This window comes from Rhinatrema bivittatum, chromosome 9, assembly GCF_901001135.1.
Source record: "Rhinatrema bivittatum chromosome 9, aRhiBiv1.1, whole genome shotgun sequence".
NCBI lineage: Eukaryota > Metazoa > Chordata > Amphibia > Gymnophiona > Rhinatrematidae > Rhinatrema > Rhinatrema bivittatum.
This window is the reverse complement of record NC_042623.1, coordinates 111,467,804-111,492,957: the sequence shown is the minus strand read 5'-3', so window position 1 is coordinate 111,492,957 and position 25,154 is coordinate 111,467,804. Positions and strand designations below refer to the sequence as shown.

Sequence of the window (25,154 nt, the reverse complement as noted above, 5' to 3'; positions counted from 1 at the left end):
ACAAGGAACTGAACAGTCGCCTTAGGGATGGAATACATTAAAACAGTCGCCTCAGGGGCGAAGTACATTAACACAGTTTGACACGCTTGATTTATGTTGTTTAAAAGAATACTTAAAATCAGCAGTTACCAGACCTGTCCTATTAACCCCACAGCCATTTAGGTTTTCAGGATATCTACAAAGAAAATACATTAAATATTTCTGTATACACTGGAGGACCAGTATACACATACTAGCAACTATACCTGTTCTATGCCCAGGCGGCGAGTCTTTTTATTGGCAAATATGCTCTTGTATAGAAGCGTTAGCTGAAAAGGAAAAACTAAATTGTTTTCACCCAGGGCAAGGGATGTGGAGGCACATTTGCTAAAGCCAGGGCTAGCAAAATGTATTTACCAAGCTGTCTCTCGCACTCCCCCACACCCCCTCTCCTCTCTCACACACACATTCTCTCTCACCGACATCCCCCTCCCTTCATATAGGCTCCCGCTCTCTGAAACCCACACTCAAGCATCCCCCCACCCACCCTTTCTTACCTACCAAGCTCTCTCTCACACCCTCCCCACCCCTTCTTACCAACCATGCTCTCTGCCACCCCCCTCTCTCACACACACATTCTGTCTCACCAGCATCCCCCCCCCATACTCTCTCACACCCTCCTGCTCTCTCACACCCTACTCTTCCCGACATACATTCTCTCTCACTGGCATGCTGCGGGACCCACACTGTTCGCGGTGAAGATGAAGGCCTGGCGCGCCGTTTGCAGCACATGGGGGCTTTCCCTTTTCGCCGCAAACGGCGAGCCAGGCCTTCATCTTTGCCGCGAATGGAGTGTGTGCCACGGGACGGGCTCTGTTCGTGGCATACCAGGGTCTCCTCTGCTATTTTCTGCCTGTCCCGCGATGGATGCTGTCCTTCCAGTTTTGAATAGTCTTCCGGTGAGGGAGGAAATCTGCAGGAAGGAGGAATTCCATGCAAAATCTGCATTCTGCAATAGCGCTGAATTCCCCCAGGAGTACCTCTTGTAGCTGGTGTTGTGACATGGCCGCTGTACGGCGTGTTTGAGCCTCCAAGGCGGCCAGGGAGCCGCCTGCGCCATCTATCGGCGGGCTGAAGAATATGCGCGAGCACTGAAGGACACACTACCAAGCCCGATAAATTATAGCGCCATCTATCGGCGGGCTGGGGAACATGCGCGAGCACTGAAGGACACACTACCAAGCCCGATAAATTATAGCGCCATCTATCGGCGGGCTGGGGAACATGCGCGAGCACTGAAGGACACACTACCAAGCCCGATAAATTATAGCGCCATCTATCGGCGGGCTGGGGAACATGCGCGAGCACTGACGGACACACTACCAAGTCCGATATATAATGTGGTAGATTTTAAAACCCCTGCGCACGTAAATCCTCCCGGATTTACGCGCGCAGGGCACTTGCGCACCGGCGCACCTATTTTGCATAGGCCGCCAGCGCGCAAAGTCCCGGGACGAGCATAAGTCCTGGGGCTTCGTAAAAGGGGCGGAAGGGGGCGTGCCCGAGGGGCATGTCCGGGGCAGGGGGCGGTCCGGGGCAGGTCCGGGGGTGGCAACGGTTCGGGGGCTTCGTAAAAGGGGAGAGAGGGAGTGTGCCTGAGGGGCGTGTCCGGGGGCAGGGGGTGGTCCGGGGCTGGTCCGGGGGCGTGGCGATGGTTTGGAGGCGGGCCGGGAGGGCGGTCCCGAGTCCCCCGGCACTGTGGCCTGTGCCAGGGGATGCCGGGGCGGCGCGCGCAAGTTACGCCTGCTTCAAGCAGGCGTAACTTGCCCAACAAAGGTAGGGGGGGATTTAGGTAGGGCTGGGGGGTGGGGTAGATAGGGGAAGGGAGGGGACACGGAAGGAAAATTCCCTCCGAGGCCTCTCCGATTTCGGAGCGGCCTCGGAGGGAACGGAGGCAGGCTGCGCGGCTCGGCGCGCACAGGCTGCCGATTTTGCGCAGCCTTGTGCGCGCCGACCCCGGATTTTATAAGATACCCGCGGCTACGCGTGTATCTTATAAAATCTGGTGTACTTTTGTTCGCGAACAAAAGTACGCGTGCACGTATGTTTTGAAGATCTACCTCTATGGATTTATCTCATGCATAATCATTTTGGATATATTAAAAACCTGACTAGCTATGGGGGTCACTAAACTAGGTTTGGGAATGACTGGCTTATGTATAATTTGTTTCCTTGTTTGGTTTTAACCCTAGGTTTCCATACATTTTTTTTTCAGAGTTTTTTTTATTGATTTTCGACAAAAATAGTCGTGTACAATGAACAAATAACAGAAATATCCATAAGATTATTTCAATAAAGTACAGCAGATTATAGAAAAAGATATTCCAGAAGCCAACATCATATAATATAACAGAATCACTGTTTTTATCACTGTTTTCCTGCTGCCACCCCATCTCCGTCCCACCCTCGTGTTATCAACAGGTTATCTGAAAATAATCCCAGCAATTCCCATCATGTTATAACATCTATTGCATCAACTGATTACAATATATAGATTGCAAATTTTAGATCTTAAAGTTCAGAGACATCTATTATCTTTACACACCCAGTACATGAGAGAATATTGAAGATCAAAGCAGGTCCATAAATGTTCATACCTATACTGACACAGGACATTGTTATGAAGCATAAATTTAGATCTTTAACAAAATTCCTATCAAATCTTATTTACTGAATTGAAAAATGCTACATATTTAATACTACATTCTGTAATGAAGGTGAGAGACTATCTAGAAAATTCTGCCATAGGTTTAACATATCATCCAACATTTTTGTCGATAATACTTTTGCAGAGAGATATTTAAACATCAACAATTTGACTATTCTAGAATGCCAGTTTGTTATATGTGGGCCTTGCTTTTCAAACCAGGTGGCCAGAATTACCTTCTTTGCTACTAGTCCAGCCTTATCTATAAATAACATGCTACTTGGATTTAAGACAGCAAAATCCATTTTATATAAACCAAATTGCCAAACTTTTGGATCAACAGAAATAGGTATAGAAGTTAGTTGAGTACAATGTAAAGATACTGCTTTCCAAAATTTCTGTATTTTTGAACACATCCAAAACCTGTGTATGAAGTTCCCTCCTCCATTCCATATTTCATACAGAGTACTGATGAGACTAGCTTTGCCTTATACACTTTCACTTGAGAAACATAAAATTGATTTAAAAAATGTATATTGTGTTTCCCTTAGGATTATATTTTCAGTAATCTGGATTATAGTATTTAAATTCTCGTTTCCACAGATCCACATTATCCCATTTGGTCCATTTCAGATGAATCCTTGTAAATTTCCCTTTATTTTTTGTTTGCTTAAAACTCTGTTAAAGTAAGCCACTGATAGCTGTGTTTTCTTTGCTCTTAAGAATACATCTGCTAAATACTTAATAGCTCCCAGACCATGAAATGATGTAAGATATTCCATAACATAATATCTCAGCTGTAAGTATGCATAAAAATTAATATGTGGCAGAATAAATTCTGCTTGTAACTCTTGAAAACTGTGTATAATGTCTGGGTTTTCAATAAAAAGGTGATTAATACTTTTAAGTCCTTTCTGAGATTAAGGGGGTCATTTTCCAAGGAGTACTGCTGGAGAGAGAGAGAGAGAGAGAGAGAGAGAGAGAGAGAGAGAGACTTGCTATAGTGTCTCTTCCCTAGACAGGTATTTGTATCCCTATGGGAGGCCCACCTAGTAACTCGAGGTGGGGATTAGGTATGAGTGTAGGGGGTTGGGGGCTGCTTTCACATTCAACATGAGACATACGAACAGAACAGTGGTCTCTTGTGAAGATTTGATGGCCTTCGGATGAGATGAGATTTGGACAATGTTCTCTCCACCTAGCTTGTTGTTGCCCAGGGAGAGTGTCCATCAAGCTAGGTGGAGAGAACATTGTCCAAATCTCATCTTGGAGTGAGTTTCCTCACTCCGAAGGCCATCAAATCTTCACAAGAGACCACTGTTCTGTTCGTACGTCTCATGTTGAATGTGAAAGCGGCCCCCAACCCCCTACACTCATACCTAATCCCCACCTCGAGTTACTAGGTGGGCCTCCCATAGGGATACAATACCTGTCTAGGGAAGAGACACTATAGCAAGTCTCTCTCTCTCTCTCTCCTGCAGCATACTGAAACAGGCTGTCCAGAAACATCATGAACTGTGATATATACTGGCAAATGTAGCTGAAATTGGGTTAATAGTGTGTAGCATAGTTGTTATTGCAATTTGTGATACACATGCTTATTAGCATAAGGTAACACCCCTTTTTGGTATCCCATGCGATATTGGAAAATGAGGCCCTAAGTTCGGAATACTGAGGTATCAAAACCAGGGAGAAACTGTGGATTTCCACTGATATTCATAAAGGATGAAGCCAGTGGCGTAGCCAGAATTGATTTTTTGGGTGGGCACAAGGTTAACATGGGTGGGCTGTAGGCATGCAGGTCTACTAATTGTTTTTTTACTGATAAATAATGCCAAATTATGCAGCATAGCATTCACATCTATGCCTAAGTATGAGGTTTATTTAATGATACAAACATAATTCACGGTGATTTGTGGTACTTTAGCCTTCTTATTATTACGATTTTATACACGGCTCCTACCTGTCCATAAATTTTGAGAGAGCGGTTGTGTTGCTTATATTTAAATTGCTAACATCTCAAAATATAGATATATATTTTTACCTTTGTTGTCTGATCTTTGTATTTTTCTAATCAGTTGGTCCTGGTCTCTTTTTCCCATTTTTTCCCTTATAGCTCATTTCCTAATTCCTTTTCAGTGTCTTTCTTCTATTACTGTCTTCTTCCCTTACACACACACACACACACACACATACACGCTTTCTCTCACAGACTCCCTCTCACACACTCAAGCTGTCACTCTCATATGCTCTCCCACCCCCCCACAAGCTCACATTCAAGTTCTCACTTTCTCACCCCTCCCCAGGCTTATATTCTTATGCACACACAGACGCACATCCAGGCACCCATTCTCACCCACACACATAAACCCAGACTCCCATTCTCACCCACAAACCCATGCTCCCAGTCTCACCCACACACATTCAAGCTCCCATTCTCATCCATACATATACACATTTAAGGTACTATTCTCACCCACACATACACACATTCAAGCACAAACCCAGGCTCTCATTCTCACCCATATATACACACATTCAAGCTCCCATTCTCACCCACCCACAAACCCAGGCTCCCATTCTCAACCACACATACACACATTCGAGCTCCCATTCACCCACATATTCAAGCTTCCATTCTCACCCACATACACACCCAGGCTCCAGTTTTCACCCACACACACTCCCATTCTCATCCACACATACACATTCAAGCACGTGCACAACTTCCGCTTTCTCCCCCAGAGCAGGAAGATCAGCTGCCTCTCCTGCTGCCACCGGACTCCTGCTATCTTCTTCGGGCGTCGGGCGGTATGGCCCGCCGAACTTCCTGTCGGGGGGGGGGGGAGCGGAAGTGCAGCGCACAACGTCCGCTTCCTCCCTCCCCCCCCCCCCCAGCAGGAAGATCGGCGGACCATAGGGCCCGACGCCCGAAGAAGATAGCAGGAGGCCGGTGGCGGCAGGAGAGGCAGCTGATCTTCCTGCTTTGGGGGAGAAAGCGAAAGCTGTGCGCAGCGCTTCCGCTCCCCCAAACAGGAAGTTCGGCGGGCCGTTTGACCCGAAGATAGCAGGAGAACGGGTGGCAGCAGGAGAGGCAGCTGATCTTCCTGCATTGGGGGGAGGAAGCGGAAGCTGCGCGCGGCGCTTCCGCTCCCCCCCCGAACAGGAAGACCGGTTGGCCATACGGCCGCAGCAGCGCTTCCCCACGTGTGCCGTGATGGCGCGCGAGGCGTGGGTTCTCTTGTTCGCTGTCGCGGGGATGGGATCCCGCGACAGCCTTGCAGTTCCGGTGCTAGTTGGGTGGGCCTGGGTCTAAGTTGGGTGGGCACCTGCCCACCCAGGCCCACCCGTGGCTACGCCACTGGATGAAGCTCTACCTTCATGCAAAGAAAGTTTAAAAAGAAGGGCCCAAGCCTTTCTACAGGAATTCACAATTAAATGTGATTTTAGTTCTTTTGGGATCTCACCTTCCTGGATCTGGATCAAGGAATTCAGAGAGATATTCCCAAACCAGTCATGCAGATGATCTAAGGGAGAGAAACGTGAAATCCCAAAGAGCTAATCACCTATGTGTCTGAGCATGCAAGATAGGTTATATCGCCACATATTTGGGCAATTCATTCTTACTTGCATTGAAATCATCATCAAAGTATCTAAAGACAATCTTGCCCTCTTTCCATTCCACAGAAAATCTCTGAAAATGCTATTTATCTTTCTAAGGTCGTTACCAGAAAGCCGAATAGGTAACATCTGCAACATATAGAGCCACCTCGGAATTTCTATCATTTTCAAGAGATGTATTTTGCCAGTCAGGGATAGTGGAAAGGTGCACCAATTTGCCAGATATTTAACCATTTTTTGCATCAAAGGTTTCACATTTTCTCTGTATAAAGCGGGAATAGCAATGTCTTCAGGTATTTTAATTCCCAAGTAAGATATCTCACCCTTAACCCACTTTAATGGAAAACTTGATCCCCAAGAATTTTTTTGCAGTCCCCTGGTCATCTAGGGCTTCAGATTTATCCTGATTGATTTTCAACCCTACAAAACTTCCAAAAATATTCTGGATGGCATTTATCCTGATTGATTTTCAACCCTGCAAAACTTCCAAAAAGATTCTAGATGGCAAGTACTTTTGGCAAATACACTATATGGTTGGTAACACAGACTAATACATCATCGGCGAAAACCACTACTTTGAATGGTTGACCCTCTTTACAAAAGCCTATATATTCTCAGTAGAGGATCTATGGAAAGAATGTATAATAAAGGAGAAAGGGGGCAGCCCTGTTTCACTCCTCTGTTTATCTTGCCATCTGCAGATTTACAACCATTTGCTAATATGTTTGAAACCAGATGTTTGTATAGAAGGAAAATGGATCTAACAAAATTTCCAGTTAATACAAATCTGTTCAATACTGAAAACATATAGGGCCAGGATACTAGGTCAAATGCTTTTTCAGAGTCAAATCCTATGGCTAGTGCAGGGGTATTTTCCTACTTACAAACAGTCATGGCTGATATTAATTTAATGAAATAAGTACTTTCTGATCTGCCTTTCAAAAAACCTATTTGGTTTGTGGAAATAATGGAGGGCAGAATAGAGCTCAGTCTATCAGCAATAATCTTGGGATAGATTTTCAGGTCACAATTGAGCAGTGATATAGGCCGATATGAGGATAGTAAAAGGGGGTCTTTCCCTGGTTTAGGTAACACAGTAATATATGCTCTGTTGAATTCATGTGGGAAGGTTCCCTATTGAAGTGCATTTAGAAAGAATTTATTCAATGACCCCCACAATTTGTGCATGTAAAAGTTTAATGTAATCATATGAGAACCCATCTGGGCCCAGGGTCTTACCTGATTTACTTTCAGCTATCACTTTCAATATTTCGAATATATCAGTTTATTCAGAAATTCCAACTGATCTTCTTAGGGACTTGGAGATCCTTAAAAAATAGATTTTCTTCTTGTTTTCCTACTAATCAATCTTCAGAGTAAAGATTCTCATAGAAAGAACGAAAGATCTCACAAATCTTCTTTTTCTTAGTAACTGTAGTAACCTTGTTTAGATTGCAACTTTTCAATAAAGATTTTTCCATGCCATACCCACACCACATTAGCCAAGAACTTTCCAGCTTTGTTACCAAATCTAAAGAAATTCTGCTCAGATTTTTGCAGTGTTTTAAGTGCCCATTGATAAAGACAAGCATTTAGCCTTTCTAGAATGCTATTATATTCCTTTTTAGTTTCTTTATTCTGATGTTTCACCATCTTTGCTTTGGCTCACTTCAATTTCTCTTCTAATTATAGAATAGTCCTGTTAAGTCGTTTATTCCTACTAAGTATATATGATATTATTTCTCCCTGAAGGACTACTTTGCTTGTTTTCCAAAACAACGTAGGGGAGGCCTCATGTTGGGTGTTATGAGAAACATAATCTAACCACATTTTTTGTAGAAAAGTCTGGAAATCAATATCATCTTTTAAAAAACTAGGAAATTTCCAATTAAAATCTTCCTTCTCAACTTCAGCAAACTTAATATCTACCCATATTAGGATATGATCTGAGATCCCTGGTATACCTATCACTGTAGTAAGCACTTTAGAGAAAATTTCTTGAGAAGTCAATATATAATCTATCCTAGACAAGGAAGAATGGGCCCTAGAGATGTGTATAATCTCATTCACCTAAGAGCCACAAATTTTTACATAGAAATGCCACTCCTTTTTCTGAGCTTTTCCCCTTTTGAATTGAGTTGGGGGATCTGTTTAATGTTGGGTTGTGCACACAGTTATAATCTCCCACTAAAATTAGTGGATCTTTCCCTGCAAACAACAAGTTATGACCTATGTTACCAAAAATATTTATGATTGTATCATTGGGTGATTTTCTGTTAGCTCTTCTTGACATCTCGGCAGCATTTGACACGGTGAATCACTCCACTTTACTAAGCCGTCTCTCAGACATTGGTATTTCAGGCTCTGTTCACAGATGGTTTAATTCATTCTTAAGCAACAGAACCTACAAAGTCAAAATTAACAACAAAGAATCATCCAGTATTAAATCTTCAGTAGGTGTTCCTCAAGGATCCTCCTTATTCCCCACCCTTTTTAACATCTACCTCCTCCCCCTCTGTCAACTGCTTACTAATCTAAGATTAACACATTATCTCTATGCAGACGATGTGCAGATTTTAATCCCCATAAAAGAATCACTATCAAAGACCCTTCTATACTGGGAAAATTGCCTTCAATCCATTAACCAACTCCTCAACAATTTGAATTTAGTCCTAAATACGTCCAAAACCGAACTGCTCATCATCTCAACCGACCATCCTGACTCCTCGCTTCAGCCCCCTCATACAGCCCAAATCTCTCATGCTAGAGACCTCGGAGTAATCCTTGACAATCGCTTAAATTTAAAGAAATACATTAACAACACAACAAAGGACGGCTTCTACAAACTGCAAGTCCTAAAAAGGCTTAAACCCCTCCTGTTTTTCCATGACTTCAGGACTGTCCTCCAAGCCACACTCTTTGCCAAGATTGACTACTGCAACACACTTCTTCTGGGGCTTCCACTCTCATCCACAAAACCATTGCAGATGCTCCAGAATGCAGCAGCTAGAGTCTTCTCCAATACAAACCGCAGAGATCACATCTCCCCCATCTTAAAGAACCTACATTGGCTGCCAATAAATTATCGAATCTTACACAAATCCCTTACCATAATCCACAAAACGATCCACAAGCAACTCCCGTTGGACCTCCAATTCCCCCTCAAACTTCATTCCTCATCCAGACCCATCAGAGAATCATACAAAGGATCTCTCCATGTACCTCCTAACAAAATTTCACGCCACACCGCAACCAAAGAAAGAGCATTCTCGATAGCAGGACCCACTATTTGGAACAATTTACCTCCGGACCTCAGACAGGAACCCTGCCTACAAACATTTCGAAAAAAAATTAAAACCTGGCTATTTAACCAAGCTTTCCCTTAATCTATTCACTTTCGGAACTCCACTTCTCAAGCCTACCGGACAACTTACTTAGCGATACCCTTTTATCACAATGGTTATCCCTCTGTCCTTCTCTTTCTTCTATTCCCAAGTTCAATCTCCTTGTTATATGTAACTTTTTCACCTCCTCTGATTATTTTACTGTTAAATGATTGATAAGAATGTTTTTTTCCCCCTTGTTACATGTAAACCGATTTGATATGACACCTGTCATGAAGGTCGGTATATAAAAGAATTAAATAAATAAATAGATAAATAAATAAATCTCCCACTAAAATTAGTGGATCTTTCCCTGCAAACAACAAGTTATGACCTATGTTACCAAAAATATTTATGATTGTATCATTGGGTGCACAGAGATTACATAAAGTGTCTGTCTTTCCATTTAACTTTTCAATAATAATTATGAATCTGCCCAGAGAATGTGGAATCTCTTTTTCAACCTGCAAATTCACATTTCTGTGTACAAGAATAGCAACACCTGACTTCTTGCCACTTGCTGCAGAAAAGTAGCAGTATCCCACCCAATCTCTTTTTAATTTCTTATTTTCCATCTCAGAGAGGTGGGTTTCTTACAAACATGCAATAGCTGCTTTATGTCTTTTCAGATGTTGGAATAGTTTACTTTTTTTTTTTAACTGGGAAGCCTAGACCATTAACATTCCAAGAAACTATTCTTATAGCCTCACCTTTGAATCAGGTAGCCATGGTCCATTTCCATATTTAGAAACTTTTTCTTGAAATGGGATGCCCAGCCTCGTCCCATAATAAACTTATATGGATAACTATTAAATAGCGAGGTATATTCAGTGATGCTGAATATCTCAACCAAGATAGCTGGATATGTTTATCTGGCTAACTTGCTCAACTAGATAGTGGCTGAATATGGAGCTCATGGTATCACATGATCAAATTTTGAACATCCATAATTAACCTTGGCCACTGTATTTGGTAACAGCATTAAATCTACCCATTTCCAAAAGTGAGTGCGATTTAAAAATTCCTACAACCTGGATATCAGCAGTGTATAAATAGCAACTAAATCCCTGAACTTGGATCAGTGCTACATAGAAACAGATTTATTTATTTTATTTTTTTTGAACTTTTTTATACCGACATTCATGTAAAAATACATATCACATCGGTTTACAGCGAAACAACTTAATTGGAAAAACATTACATAGAACAGGGGTTACATCAAACTGGGACCCAGGATGTTAAATACAAACTGCTAATATATAATATAAATAACGTACAAGAGTGAAACGGAACCAAAATGACCACCACCTTCTCTGAGGTACTCAGAGTTACTTCTGTGGCAGCAGGAGGGTAAGGATCTGGTATGCGAGGGGGTAGAGATTGCTTATGGTAGATTAGCAAGAGGATTACCTCAGGTGGGGAAGCTAATAGTGGTTAACAAGAGGATTGCAACAGGAGCCTAAGAGATTGCTGGTTCTCTAATAAGTTGAAAATCTTTCGCTAGGGATGGGAGGTCGGGGCCACGAGAAGAGGAAGTTTGGGTTGAAGATTACACCGATCGGTGATAAAATATTTGATAAATGTGAGCTAGTGAGTGGCAGAGCCTGCCAGCAGGAGACAGGCCCTATCAAGGGTCAATACAAGCGTCCTGTCCTGTCATGGGTGTGAGAACGATCATCCTTTAGGGAAATGCTTGTCTGAAGAAGTGGAGGGCTTACAGATCCTTGTAGGACACTACACACCAATGTCCTAAAATCTGCTATTTTTTGACCTCCAACTTACTTAAAAAAAATCTTTCTGTAAAGAAAGACTTAAACCACTTTAATACTGTGCTAATTACACCATGAAGGAGTATCCCTGAAAACCCTCCTTAACCAGCACTGGGGCAAGCATCTGGCCTGGTCCAACCTTAAAAAATATAAGGCAACCAGACAGCTCTAAGGACGGGACCCTGCGAGCAGGGTTAAGAGTAGGGGAAGAAAGACAAAACCCCAGGGACTCCAGGAGAATGCAGCTCCTTAAATCATTCTGTCTTAACCATGAGTAAGAAGGTCAAGGCAGCCCCTTTAATATATCTGGTCTGCTTCTATTGAGAAGACTGTGGATCTGAACGTTTTACCCTGTTGTGTGGCTGAGAGTAAGCAGATTGTTGGTATTTTCTGCACTGTAAATAAAGCACTTGAAAAGCCTCAGACTGCTCATGCTATCTTACACACCTAGATCTTTAAGTTGCAGTAATAAGAGATTGTGATCCATGTCAAAGGCTGAGTTCATATCTATTGTAACCAACAGGACATCATTACCCCTAACAATATTCATCCTTATTTTATTTGTCAAGCAGTTAAGACTGTATAAGTACTATGTTCACCCCTGAAACCAGATTATCTTGGATGCAAAGCATTACCCTTTGCTGTGAAATTATTAAACTGTGCAGCAACCACTTTTTCAAGCACCTTCATAAACAGTAAATTAGATACCGGATAATGACGGATCCAAATGTTCCTTCTTTCGAACTGGACAAATTTGAGATTTCTTTGATGATGCAGGAACTATGCTACTTTTAAGGCTTGAATTAAATATATCCATTAAAAATTCCATGAATTGTAATTCCTGATTTTTAATCACATTTTTGGTATGGGATCTAATGCAGATGTAGCATTGTTCATGGAAATCAAATTTTTTTCCATTCTTAGTTTTACTGCTGGATTTATAGATATCCAACTACTTTCCCCAATAGGGCAATCTTCCAAAGATATTAAAATCCTCTTCTATTATTTGAAAGAAACTACTTCTTCCTGATGCTGCAACAGTTCCTCCTGAATTGATGTTTGCTGATGGTTCTAGCTGAATGTCATCCAGATTTCTCTTAAATCTACAAAAATCTCTGCAAATAGATAATCCTTCCATTAAATCACCTTTTTTGAATCCTGAAAATTGAGAGATAATTTTAAATAGCAATTTTGTTTTTTCTGCCTGCTTTAACTATTTTCCAATAGCTTCCTGTTTAGCTTTTTTAATTTCGATCTTATAAAGAGTAATTGCGGCCTTACAAGTCAATCTAGTCTATTCTGATTTATTTCTTTCTAAATGACAAACCTATCTTTTTAGGAAGACCAGATCTGAATGATACTAATTTCTACTATATTTAATCATCTTAGGTTTAAGAGGTTCAGCTTTGTCTAAAGCTGCTTACAGTATAGAATCATCAACGTGTAATCTGGGACAGAAGTGACAATTCAACAAAATTGGATGGAAATTGCTGCGTCAATGCTAATAATTCTATATATCATTGAAATTTTGTTGAAATTTTGTCTCCTTTGCCTCAGTAAGTTCTCTAATTGGAAATTTTAGAGAAAAAAACAGTAAACAATGGTCGGACCGGGAAAATGAAAAAAGTATAGGAGACCCTACAAAATCAGTAAACTCCATGGTAAAGATTAAATCAAGCATATGACCTTGTGTATTAAGGCATTGTTTCCCAAAAGTTGACATTAGAACCTCATATACAAGATGATAAATGTAGGAACAAAGTTAACAAATATTAATCCTCAACAAACAAGATTTTTAATGATAATTTTAAGAAAGGCATCAAACATGGAGAGTTTTCGCAAATGATGACATGGAGTGGAGTATTTCACTTAAAAAAAATACGAGAGAAGCTCCATGTTTGATGCCTCTCTTAAAATTATTATTATTAATATTTGTTAACTTTGTTCCTATGTTTATCATCTTGAATATGACTTTCCATACATGGATATAACGCTCCTTATTGTATTTTCAACATCAAAACTTTCAACAAGGTTCTCAGCATGCATATTAAAATCTCCTACAATTATCAGTTCATCATACTTTAATGCCATAATTCAGCGAAAGAAGGTTTAGTTTTATCTGGTGGAATATATATAGGTAACACAAAACAAGAGAATGCAAAATTAGAATAGCTTCTTAATTTCCATCAAATATATACAGTATATTTTAAATATCAAAAGCCTTCCAAACCATAAATTGAAAATAATATCATTTAACAAAATCTAATCACAAAAATACAACTCAAATTACATTATTCACAAAATTACAATTCAAATTTCATATGAATACAAACTCAAACAGAAAGAAGGGCCCACAGACACCAATAACAAATACACAAGACAAACACAAAAAGAACAAACTCAAACACAAAACCACCCCTTAAAAATTTCAAAAAATGCAGTCCATCTGTGATAAATCAGAAAGGAAATTCCCCCCAAAATATAGTTCAATAAAGATTTATGGAGTCCAAACTTAAAAGACTCACACAAGAACCTAGGTTCTGCTGATTCCAAAATGTGCAATCATCAACTTGATCACTCACAATCCATTAATGAGCTAGGTGGAGGATTTCAACTGAAGGGCAAAGGCAGTGACTGTATTAGGGGGTCATTTTCCAAAGGTATCGCACGCGATACCTAGATCGGGGCGGACGCCGTGAAGACATCGCTGATGGCGAAAAGGTAAGGCACCTTATCGCCATCAGTAACGCTGGCAATAGCACCACCTTTCACGGTGGCGCTATTGGTTTACGAATGCAGGCAGCGATAGCATCGCAGTGGTGTGATCGCTGGCACTCACAGATTCCAGGGAAGGGGAAAAGAGGATAAGATGGGGAGAGGAGGAAGAATAGATTAGAAGAATATGAGAAAAAAAGGGGGGTTTGAAATAGAGTGATGGGATCGGACAAGGGTGGATTGGCTGTGGGCAGGTGTGTGTGTGTGTGTGGGGGGGGGGGGGACTTTGAGTGCTTCCCTACCTTTTGTTTGTCCACATGTGTCTTCCCATGTTCTCATTACCTGTTCCTCTCTAGACATTTAAATACAGGCTAGTCAGTCAGACTCACAGCCCAGTGTGCTTTTGTGTTGAGTACAGCACCCCCAATCATTTTCAGAAGTTGGCTCCTATGGGTACTTTTAACCTATTTTACCCCAATCTTAACATGAACCCAACCCTTGAGACGGCAAGTCCACAGCAAATAAAGCCCGCCCTGACGCAGGTTACAAAACGTTGACAACGTCGGCAGTTTGGCGGCTTTCTAATAAGAAAAATTCAGCGGTTCAGTCAGCCAAAAGAATATTCTTGGGCTACAAACGACTGCACCAGCTGCTCAATAAGATAAGTAAAGTTTGTCGGGACTATAACTCCACATGGTGGGAGTATAGGAAATAAAAGATATTTTTCTCGCTATAGTATTATACAGTCGGACGGCACAATATAAAACTGTTTCAGTTTGACCTCTAAATCGACAACTTCAGATCTAAGCGGTTTCAAGCTCAAGTTTAACATCTTGAAGTTGCAGAGCAAATTGCAGGTTTCAGCAAAAAAAAATTTTTTTAAGAAAAGCAAAAATAAAAAGGAAGACATTAGACCAGTGATTGTACCGACCGGTGCAAAAAGTTTCTGTTCAATATCAGAATTCTATGCCGGTGCTGAGGTCTTATCTTCCGTATAAAAAATATTTTTCAATGTTTGGAAAGGACTTCTTCTGGGATTGAATGCAGTGATATTCAATATTATAACACTTGAGTAGATAATTTTAAATACGTGATAATAAAAGTAACATTTTACTAGTATAATGCAACTTCAATTTGCAAGATTTATTTAAGTACCAATAATAGAAATATTAACTAGTGAATTTTCTTGGATTCAATCATTAATTAGTTAATCCCTGATTTTTCATCACTAAAAGTTGTGAAATACCACATGTAATTTTAGCTGTACTGAGGGATGTAAATTTTCAGAGAGCCAATTTACAAGTGTAAATTGCTATATATATGGGTAAAAGGCTTTGAAATGTGTCCAATAAAGCAACAGAGGAAGCAAAACACTAAAAAACCTTACATGGTCTCAGGCATGGCTTCTAATTTGCTTGCTGTTCAGGTTAGTGGATGTGCAGTTTTCTTTTATTTCAGAAGGTGTTACTAGCTATACAAACTTGTCTTTGGAATTCCCATCGTTTGTCCTAAGGCCACTAAGCCCTGTAATAAAATATATTTACTTTTTAGTGTTAAGAGCTACTGCTTATGGACTCTGTGCTGTTATTTTTTAATTCTTGATTTATTTATTTTATGTATTTATTTAAAATTATTTATATACCGTCTAATAAAATATTGATCAAAATGGTGTACAATGTTCATAAGCAAACAAAAATGAAAAAAAAAGAAAAAATACAATCATGAATTATAATAAAGATTAAAAGTTATAAAACACAATTTTAAAATAATAACTAACTTTAAACTTTACAAACAAAGATAAAAAAAGAAGATCAGTTCCGCATGACTTTGGAGTACAAAATGAAAAATGATGGGTGTGTTAAGGTTACTTTTGAGAAAAGATAGGTTTTTAATGATTTCTTGAATTCTTTTGGGTTTGAAATTTGACGAAGCAGTATAGGTAATGAGTTCCATATTTGTGGGCCAGCTACTGAGAATGCTCTGTTTCTTGTAATATTTAAACGTGCTAGGCATACTGATAGAATATCTAATAGGTTTTTGTTCAGAGACCTTAAACGTCTGGTTGGTTTGTAAATTCGAAGAATAGTGCAAAGCCAGATTGAGGATGGATTATGTAATAGTGAATGTACAATGGTCGGGATTTTATACTGTATTTGAAATTTAATAGGCAGCCAATATAAAGTGTATAATGTGGGAGAAATGTGGTTTTTGACAGGTGAACTAGTTAGGATACGGGCAGCTGAGTTTTGTATTAGTTGTAACAGCTTGATTGCAGAGTCCAGTAGTCCCAAGTAAAGGCCATTACAGTAGTCAAGTCCTGAAAAGATTAAAGATTGAAGGACAGAGCAGAAATCCCAACAGAACAGAAGTGGACGTAGGCATTTTAAAAGATATAATTTGTAAAAAGAATTTCTAACTGTTAAGGAAATGTGCTGAGACAACGACAAGTCAGAGTTTAGTAAAACTCTAAATTACGGGCTTTTGTAAGGATCGGTATAGAAATACTGTTTAATAGTAGATGTGAGGGGGACTCTTGGATGGGTTAGTAATTGAGCTGAGGAATAGAATTTCCATTTTTTTGGGATTTAATTTTAAGCAGCTATGAGATAGCCACTTGTCTATAGTATTTACGTATAAGGTTATAGTTAGATAGAGTTTCTGACCAAGTGTTGAGATTAGTCCTATTGATTGAAGACTGGATATAAGTATTTGGTGATCTAAGGTATCAAACACAGCTGAAATGTCTAGAAATACCAATATAAAATCAGTATTTGAATCAAAGCCATGTAGATAGGTATCAAAAGATGATAGGAGTAGAGTCTCAGTAGAATGACCTTTGCGAAAACCATGTTGACAGGGATGTAGGATTTCATGTTCTGAGAGATAATCATTTAGTTGATGTAAAACAGTAGGTTCAATGAGTTTTGATAGTGAAGTAAGGGAGGCTTGATCTTAATAATATGGCCTTTATCCTAATTCAGGTAATAACTGGGTTATACTGCATGTAGATCCCCCCCCCATCTAAAATCTGAATTTGTGAACTAATTATACCTTTTCCATCTGAAGCCCATCTTTCAGGGAAATATGACCCCATTTGTTTAAAGTTTGGTTTCATTAATGTTTGTTCTCTTAGATTTAGTTATTTATAACACTTGATTATTTGCCCTTCACCCAAAGACATTGAAGCATGGCACAAGTCTAAAAACAAATTAAAACAATAAAATTAACATCAATCTAACCTTCTAGATATACACATGCAAAATTGCTATACTTACAGATCTTATAACAATTTGATATTATTTGTTGAATAGAAACGGGATAACTAAATCTGACACCTTAGTCCTCTCTCCGTCCAGGATATACTTTTTTTTGTCATAGTCAAACTGAAAGCAAAGAGGGTGAAGTAGTTCTCATTATGCATGAAACATTTAAGACTTCACAGTTCACCCTCCATGAATCTTCTGGCACTCAATGTTTTTAAATTAAATTTGAGGCTCCTTTAAGCTCTGCAATTTTATTGGTTTACAGAGCACCAGGAGTGTGCTGAGGTGAGCTCTCATCACTGGAAACAACCTGGAAATATACTATAGGTGGCCATCCAGAGTTACAGATGGTACTGTGTGGGAAGAGAGGATGACGTTGAGGGAAAAGGTGAAAGAAGAAAGCACAGCAGACTTCTGGATATTGTAGTCCCATACTGGGAAAGAGTAATGATTGTGTACAGATGTGTCAGACTAACAGGGGCTTCCCAGAGAAACAAAAGCCCCAAGAAAAGGTGGAACAGGACAGATGCTGAGGAATCCAGACAGGGTGCTGTCAGGAAGACAGTACCAGGGAGGTCATGCAGCCGGAGAAATTAGGGTTGGTCAGACAAGATCATGGTGAGGACAAAGCCATCCTTACTGGAAGACCAGGGAACCTGAAGGAAGCTGGTAAGACCCATAGTTCAAAGCTGACATCAAAGTGGCAGGCCATAACCTGGAAAGTGATGGTAATGAGCTGCTAATGGGGAGACAATGTGGCCAAGAAGATAAGGCTGGTTAAGCAGGGCCATGGTGAGAATGAAGCCACCATTACCTGGAGGCAAGGAAGCCTGGAGGGAACTGCTAGACCTGTAGCCCAAGGCTGACCACAGTGTGTCAGAGTATAACCTGGGAGGTAAAGTGCAAGTGTGCTAGGGAGAACAGGAAGTCTGCCTGCACCAAAATGTATGCTTAAGACATTGCTGTTTCTTTGTATAAACTGAACTTTGGCCTGTGATATAACAAGCTGGCAAGTAAAACCTGCTGTTTCAGTGCCTCTGACTGTAGGTGCAGGTGTTTGGACAACAGGGCAGCAGTCCCAGGCAGGTCATGGATAAGTGCTTTGTCACAACTACAGTTCCCTAAGGCTTGTGATTTCGAATACAAGCCTTGAATTTAAGCTCCTTATTGCTTTTGAGATTTTAATACTTATTTTCTTTATTTCACTGCCGGATCTATTGCTGAATTTTTCTTCTATATCCTCTCAAGGATTTCAGCAAAGTGTACATTCACAAACCCATTTGTAAGGGTAACATTTTAGATTTAGTAGTGTCCATAATCAGACTATATATTTGTCCATGTACTTTTCAGAAATTATATGAAAACTAATTCTGGAACATTGGAATAATAATTTTGGGCCATAGTAAAAACAAATTGAAGTTCATGTCCTCCTCTCTCTCATCTCCTTATCTCTCATCCCTATGACACTGAGAATTGATAAAAGTTCCATAAACTCTCCAAGACATATAGGGCCTCATTTTCTAAAGTATTGCAGGCCTGTGATATTTTAGGGAATGAGGGGCGGGGGGCCAAAACGGGGAGCGGGCCTGCACTAGCCAGCAGCGATCGCACCGTCACGGTGCGATCGCTGCTGGTTTCGCACCCAATAGCGCCACTATAGAAGGTGTAGCTATTGGGCGCAAACTCGGACGCGAAAAGGACCTTACCTTTTCGTCATCCGCAGCGTCTTCGCAGAGTTGGCCCCAGTGACGCCCTGACTCCTCCTCTTCCGGGGCCGACTACGCCCCCATTTTGGTATCGCACGCGATAAGGGACTTTTCGCGTGCGAAACGTCCCTTATCGCGTGCGATCTGGATGGAAAATGAGGCCCACAGTGACATGAATCAGAAATGCATCATTGAATGCCATGCACAAAAATATTGCCCCATAATGTAAAAAGAAAAAAAACAAAACAGGCTGGGAGGCCAGGTCCGAGTCACCAAGGCCTATGAGTGGAGGATAACATGCTTGGATAACATGAATAATAAAATGAAAAAAAAAAAAAAAAATGAGTAGCCTAGTAATTAGAGCAGTGGGCTACAAACTAGGGAAGACAAGGTTCAAATTCCACTGCTGCTCCTTGTAACCTTGGGAAAGGTCACTTTACCTTCCATTGCCTCACGAACAAACTTAGATTATAAACCCTTTGGGTAGATTTTAAAAGGTTGCGCACGGGCGTATATGTGCGTGCACTACCCGGCGCGCACACATGTACACCCGATTTTATAACTTGCGTGCGCAGGCACACACAAGTTATAAAATCAGTGGTCAGCGTGTGCAACGGGGTGCACAATTGTGCACCTTGCACGCGCCGAACTGCGCAGCCTTCCCCTGTTCCCTCCCCCTAACCTGACCTTCCCACCCCTTCCCCTAACCATTTCCCCCTAGCCCTACTCTAACTGCCCCCCAAAAGGTTTGTTTTTACCTTCTGCGCCTGCCTCTGGGCAGGCGCCGGTCGACTGCCGGCATGTGATCCCCAGCACAGCGGCAAATATGGCTGCTGTGCTGGGAGCCTGCCCCTGCCCCCACCCCGCCCCCGGACCGCCCACGCCCTGCCTCTCCCCACCCCATTTTACAAGCCCCAGGACTTACCTGCGTCCTGGAGCTTTATGCGCGCCGCCGGGCCTTTTTAAAATAGACCCGGCGCACGCAAGGCCGGTTGCGCACGTAACTCCTCTGGATTTATGCGCGTAACCTTTTTAAAATCTGGCCCTCTGGGAATAGGGAAATATCTACAATAACTGAATGAAATCTGCTTTGAAGTGCTGAAAAGCAGAAAATAAATCAAATTAATAATAATAGCGTATATTCATGAGGCCTATATTTGGTTCGTATCATTTGTATGAACCAAAAGCAGCCACATTTGTTACATTTCTTGCTCTCCTTCAAAACAAATGCACATACCTATCTTCTTCCATGCAAACCACTCCTTGACAGGGGCTCCAAGGGGGGATCTCCACAACAGAGTGGTTTGCCATTTAGGCAGGTCCTGCCAATCTAGCCTCTGGTCAAAAGTTTGCCCAATTTGTTTCCTGGCGCAATATTATTGATCACTGGCTTTCTCTTCGCTTTTCCACAATTAGGGATCTTCTGTGCTTATCCTATGCTTTTTTGAATTGTATTACAGTTTTTGTGTCCACCTACTACAATGTGAGATGATTGTGAAACACTGGAATCTTTTGGCTACAAACGTTTACTTAGGAACTATGGAAACCAGATTTTTGGCAGGCTGTGACACATTTATTGGACCAGCATAAGAATTATCCAGACCTAATGTACAAATGCTTTCCAGACCTCATGGGAACTCTTGCAGATGTCAAAAAAAAAAACCGAACGATGTGTTTTTAAAAGCTCAAGTTCAACCTCTCTGAAGAAGTACTATGATGAAGCAATAAAAAGTATCACATCTGGCAGAGAATTCAGATCCAATACAGCTATTCAAACTCTGTACTACGAATAATAATCATCACTTTTACAATTTAGCAGGTTGTAATTTTCTTTTTTTGCATTTTTTTTATCCAATCCTTACATCTGAATTTAAAACAGAAGATTGATGTCAGTTATTGCTGACCAAGGTACTAAGAACAATTGAATGGTAACTAAACAGCATGTTTTATGACTCCGTGACCTGTATGCATGTGTTTAGTGTGTTACAGAAACTCCAGGGGTATGTGTGTATGTGTGTCTTATAGCTGCTCTGAGGTGATGGTTGTGAGGAGGAGGAGGGAGTTAGGATGTGTCTTTAGGGGAGTGTGGGTGAGGAAGTATGGTAATACACTATAGATCAGGGTTATGTACCTCTAGTTCTTGCAGGCTGCAAACCGATCAAGATTTTAGGATATCCACAATGAATATGCATGACATGCATCTGCATGCACTGAAAGAAGTGCATGCAAATGTATCTCATGAATATTCAGTGAGGATGTTCTGAAAACTTGACGGCTATTGGAACTCAAGAACTGGAGTTGCCTACCCATATAATAGATGAAGGGGTGTGTGTAGTAGGGTGGTTAGTGTATGCATTTATGGTGTGTGTGTGTGTGTGTGTAAGGAGGGTAAGGTGTACGTGCATTGATGAGTGGGTAGGTGTTGGTGGTAGTATGTGTGTCTGTGCTTGCGTGCGTGCATATAGTATGTATAGAATCGGCAGAGGGCTTGAGGTAGGATCAGGTTCTGGGGACTCTAGCTATTTCTCCAAGTTCTTGGCTACTAGCTCGGATCCATTTTCAGCTTGTGAGGCCTGGCAGGGTAGTATTTAAAATTATGGCACTCAAAGACAAAGGACTCGGGGTAGGGGGATTTTCCCCTGGAAATCAGAGCCCTGGGCAGTCCCAGTTTTTGGGGCACCTTCAGAATTTGGAACTCTAGGCACATGCCTATCCCTAAATTTGGCACTGGAATCCCAGCAGCCTCACTGATTCCTCTTAGGGTTGCTACCTTCCAGTCAAATGAATAAGCTGTTCTAGTCCAGGTTTTTCCCCCAATGCAAGCATGGGTTTTTCCCCCCACTGCATGCATGGATTTGTTGTTCTGGTTTTCTTAAATAAATCAATGGAAAAAATTAGAACTGAAAATTCATGCATACAATAGAGCAAAACAAGAACTGGATCAGCATGCTCAGTTCGCTTTAGAGAGAGATGGCCACCTTACTTCCACTATGGGTGGCTCCTTCTTATCTTCAGCGAACCTCACCAGATTGGCTCCTCCTCCTCATCTTTGGTGGACAGGGCTTTTGGAAGCCCCTAGTCCTGCTGCTTCCATTGCTGGCCCGCTACCGTAGAGGTCCTTCCCCCACCAGCATATGTTCTCACTTGGTCAACCTAGCGACTGCTACTCCCTGCCGGTGATAGTGTCACAGATGGATATACCGAAAACATAAGCACTTTTTTATTTCATAAAATGCACTAAAATACTAAAACAATGCAATGATCAATAAAATACATTAAAATGTCAGGATCTTTCTTTTTTTTTTTTTTAAATGTCTCTTTCTCTTTAAACAAATTCTGACAGTGTCCTTTTACTAGACAAATCTTTGAAAAAAATGTAAAAAATGTCAGTTGCATTTTAAAGGGGCAAAATCCCCCTCAAATCTCTCTTGCCCCTTCGTTCTCTAATAAAGCCTAGCATTGCTGGAAGGCTTCCATAATGTGTCTTACATGCAAACTAGACCACAACTTTTAATGGGCCACTAATGGGAAGTTTGTGAGCATTTTAAAGCTCTAGTAAGATAATGGAAACCATATGGATCCTGTTGGCTTTTACTAACTGACTAGTGCTCTGGTGTACATGGGGCCAAGAACGCTAAAGCTGCAGTCACCCTTTCGTTAGACTGCTTGCCTAAGCAGAATTAGCCAAATTTGGAAATTTATATAGGGGTAGAATGGAGATCGTGGCAGGATCTCTGGCAATGTGTGTTTCTTCCTATATTTTTGAGGTTTTAGCACCTCTCCCCGAAGTCTGCTTCCTAGCTACTAGAAAACAATATGCTTTTCCCTTAGTCCCCATTCTCCTCCTCCTCCAGAAAATCATAATTCCCGTAATCTTCTTTCTCTCTTGATATTTAAATTTCCAAGAAGCCCTTAAAAAAAATCAGAGCCAACATGCACAGCCCTTTTTGTTAGTTCAAACATAAGATTATTTGCATTATACTTTTCATATTTGGATTTGTAATTTTTAAGGTAATTGAATACTTCTGAAAGCTGCATGAGTGGTCAGCTGCTAAGCCCAGGCCCTTGACAACTGGCACCACCACTTGGGGGAGAGGAGGTACTGATATTGTCTGGGTTTTTTTGAACATGACAGTAAGATTCAATTGTCATGGTTTTATTTAATATTTGAGGCAATATTATTGTGGATTTGTAAGCTCCTGCTTACCGCCAACTCCCACCATTATGAAACTAAGTAAAAAGCAAGGTGATGCTGGAGCTGATCCAGATCTGAATCTGTGCAGGTAGACATCACATTGATACCTGCTGAAGAGTGGATGCAGGGAGGAAGAGTTTGAAAAACTGTAAAAGTTTTGCCATATTAATAGATACATACTCCTCCCCCCCCCCCCCCCCCCAAAAAAAATACTCAACAACATACGGAATACGATGTACCAGGGCAGAAAATAAAGTAGACCCAGGAGGGAGATGGGAAGAAAGAAACAAGAGAGGCAACAAGGGGGCAGATGTTTGCTAGTCTTCAGTGCTGGACGAACACAGGAGTGGCAGTGCTGTTACTGTTGTAAACCTGTGTAAAGCAGAGCGCGCTGCTTCCATCCGGAAGGTTTTACACAAAGTTCTGTGTTGTTACTGCTACATCACATAAAATTGTAATGGCCTATGGTGAAAATTCCTGTGTTTTAATTACTACTGTCAGCGGCATCTAATAAACTGAAAGCTGCCCTGTACTCTTCCCCTTCACTTTCTTCCTCCCTTAGCTCTTGGCTACCCGGGATGTCTTATCTCCACCTCGGCTTTCAGACAGGGCAGCAGCAGCCCAAAAGCAAACCGAGCTCCCATTTCCGACCCCTGCCTCAAAGCTCAGAAATCGGATGTCTTTTTGGTTTTTTTTTTTTGTATAGTTCGCCTTTAGTCCTGCTGAGATTGCTGCTGGCCATGTATTTCAGTTACTGGACATGGTTTAAGCATTTTAAACTTTAACGGAAGACTTCGAGGGACTCCTTGCCAGGGCAGGGCAGTCACCGTTGCGCCCCCGGTCCTGACAGTGACCTCCTCCTCCTCCTCCTCCTCACTTACCGGTGTCCCCGTCCTCGTCCAACTCGTCCATGTCCAGCACTTCGGTCTCCCTCTCCCAGCTCATGATCGCCCCGACTCCGCTCCCCTCCCTGGGCGGCAGCTGTGGGGCGGGCGCGGTCTCCCTCGAGGGGGGGGGGGGGGCGGGTGCGGACCCTTGGGGGGGCAGAAGCCCTGCTCGCCCTCCCTCCTCTCCGCACGGCCAGGGAACGTCACTCCCCGCCGGAGGGGCAGGAGAGTTGGAGGGAGGAGAGGAGGGGGGCGGCGCCCCACCGCGGGCGCGCCTTCCCTTTTTGGCTCCGGGCGGGGGAAGGGATCGCTTCGTTTTCTTAGTCGGGGAATTGAGATTGCAAGAAGTAAGGGGGACCCAGGGGACCGTGCGACCCTTGTAAGGGGCTAGGGGGGTAATGGGACAGGCTCTCTAGAGGGAGGATGAGAGCGACGCCCCCTCCCCCTTCCAGTTCTGGTAGATAAAAAAAAAGACTTATTATTTCCTCCCTTTGTAGCAGAGGGAAGAAAGGAAACGCCTCTATTTTTTTCAGTTAAAAAAAAAAATAGACTGCATTTTTTTTTAGCCAAGTTTAAAGCACTCGGCCAAAACCAACAACAGAATATTTTCCTCCCAAACTAGCATCTGAGATTTGGGATTATTTGTGATCCACAAGCAGAAAACACATCTAAAATGTAAGGGGGTGCACTGCTCTCATTTTGTAAAGCTGATTAAAACGAGAATGTGGACTTCTCTGTCACACATACTACAGTACCTCACCTTTACAGCCTTAACTAGAAGCTGTTTTTTTCCACTTTACAGTAAGCCTTGTGCCTCACAGCTGTCTTTTTGTGTTGTGACTCACTATAACCGGTTTCTGAGTTAGAGGGAAGCGAAAGACAATAAAAATAATACAAACTATCCCACTAGCCTTGTGCGCTCTACTGTC

General features: G+C 41.7%; 1 protein-coding gene across 3 annotated transcripts in view; it reads right to left on the bottom strand.

Annotated features, from left to right (window-relative positions):
• Positions 1 to 24,544, bottom strand: part of ANO6 (anoctamin 6) — a 220,623-nt gene extending 196,079 nt beyond the window's left edge. Inside the window, exon 1 of one of the 3 annotated variants that reach the window (XM_029615974.1) lies at positions 24,220 to 24,544. In XM_029615974.1, coding sequence (XP_029471834.1) covers positions 24,220 to 24,283 — 64 coding nt within the window. In that variant the 5' untranslated portion in view covers positions 24,284 to 24,544. The remainder of the gene's footprint in view (positions 1 to 24,219) is intronic. The other 2 variants (XM_029615973.1, XM_029615975.1) reach the window with 2 other exon arrangements.
• Positions 24,545 to 25,154: the final 610 nt, after the last annotated feature.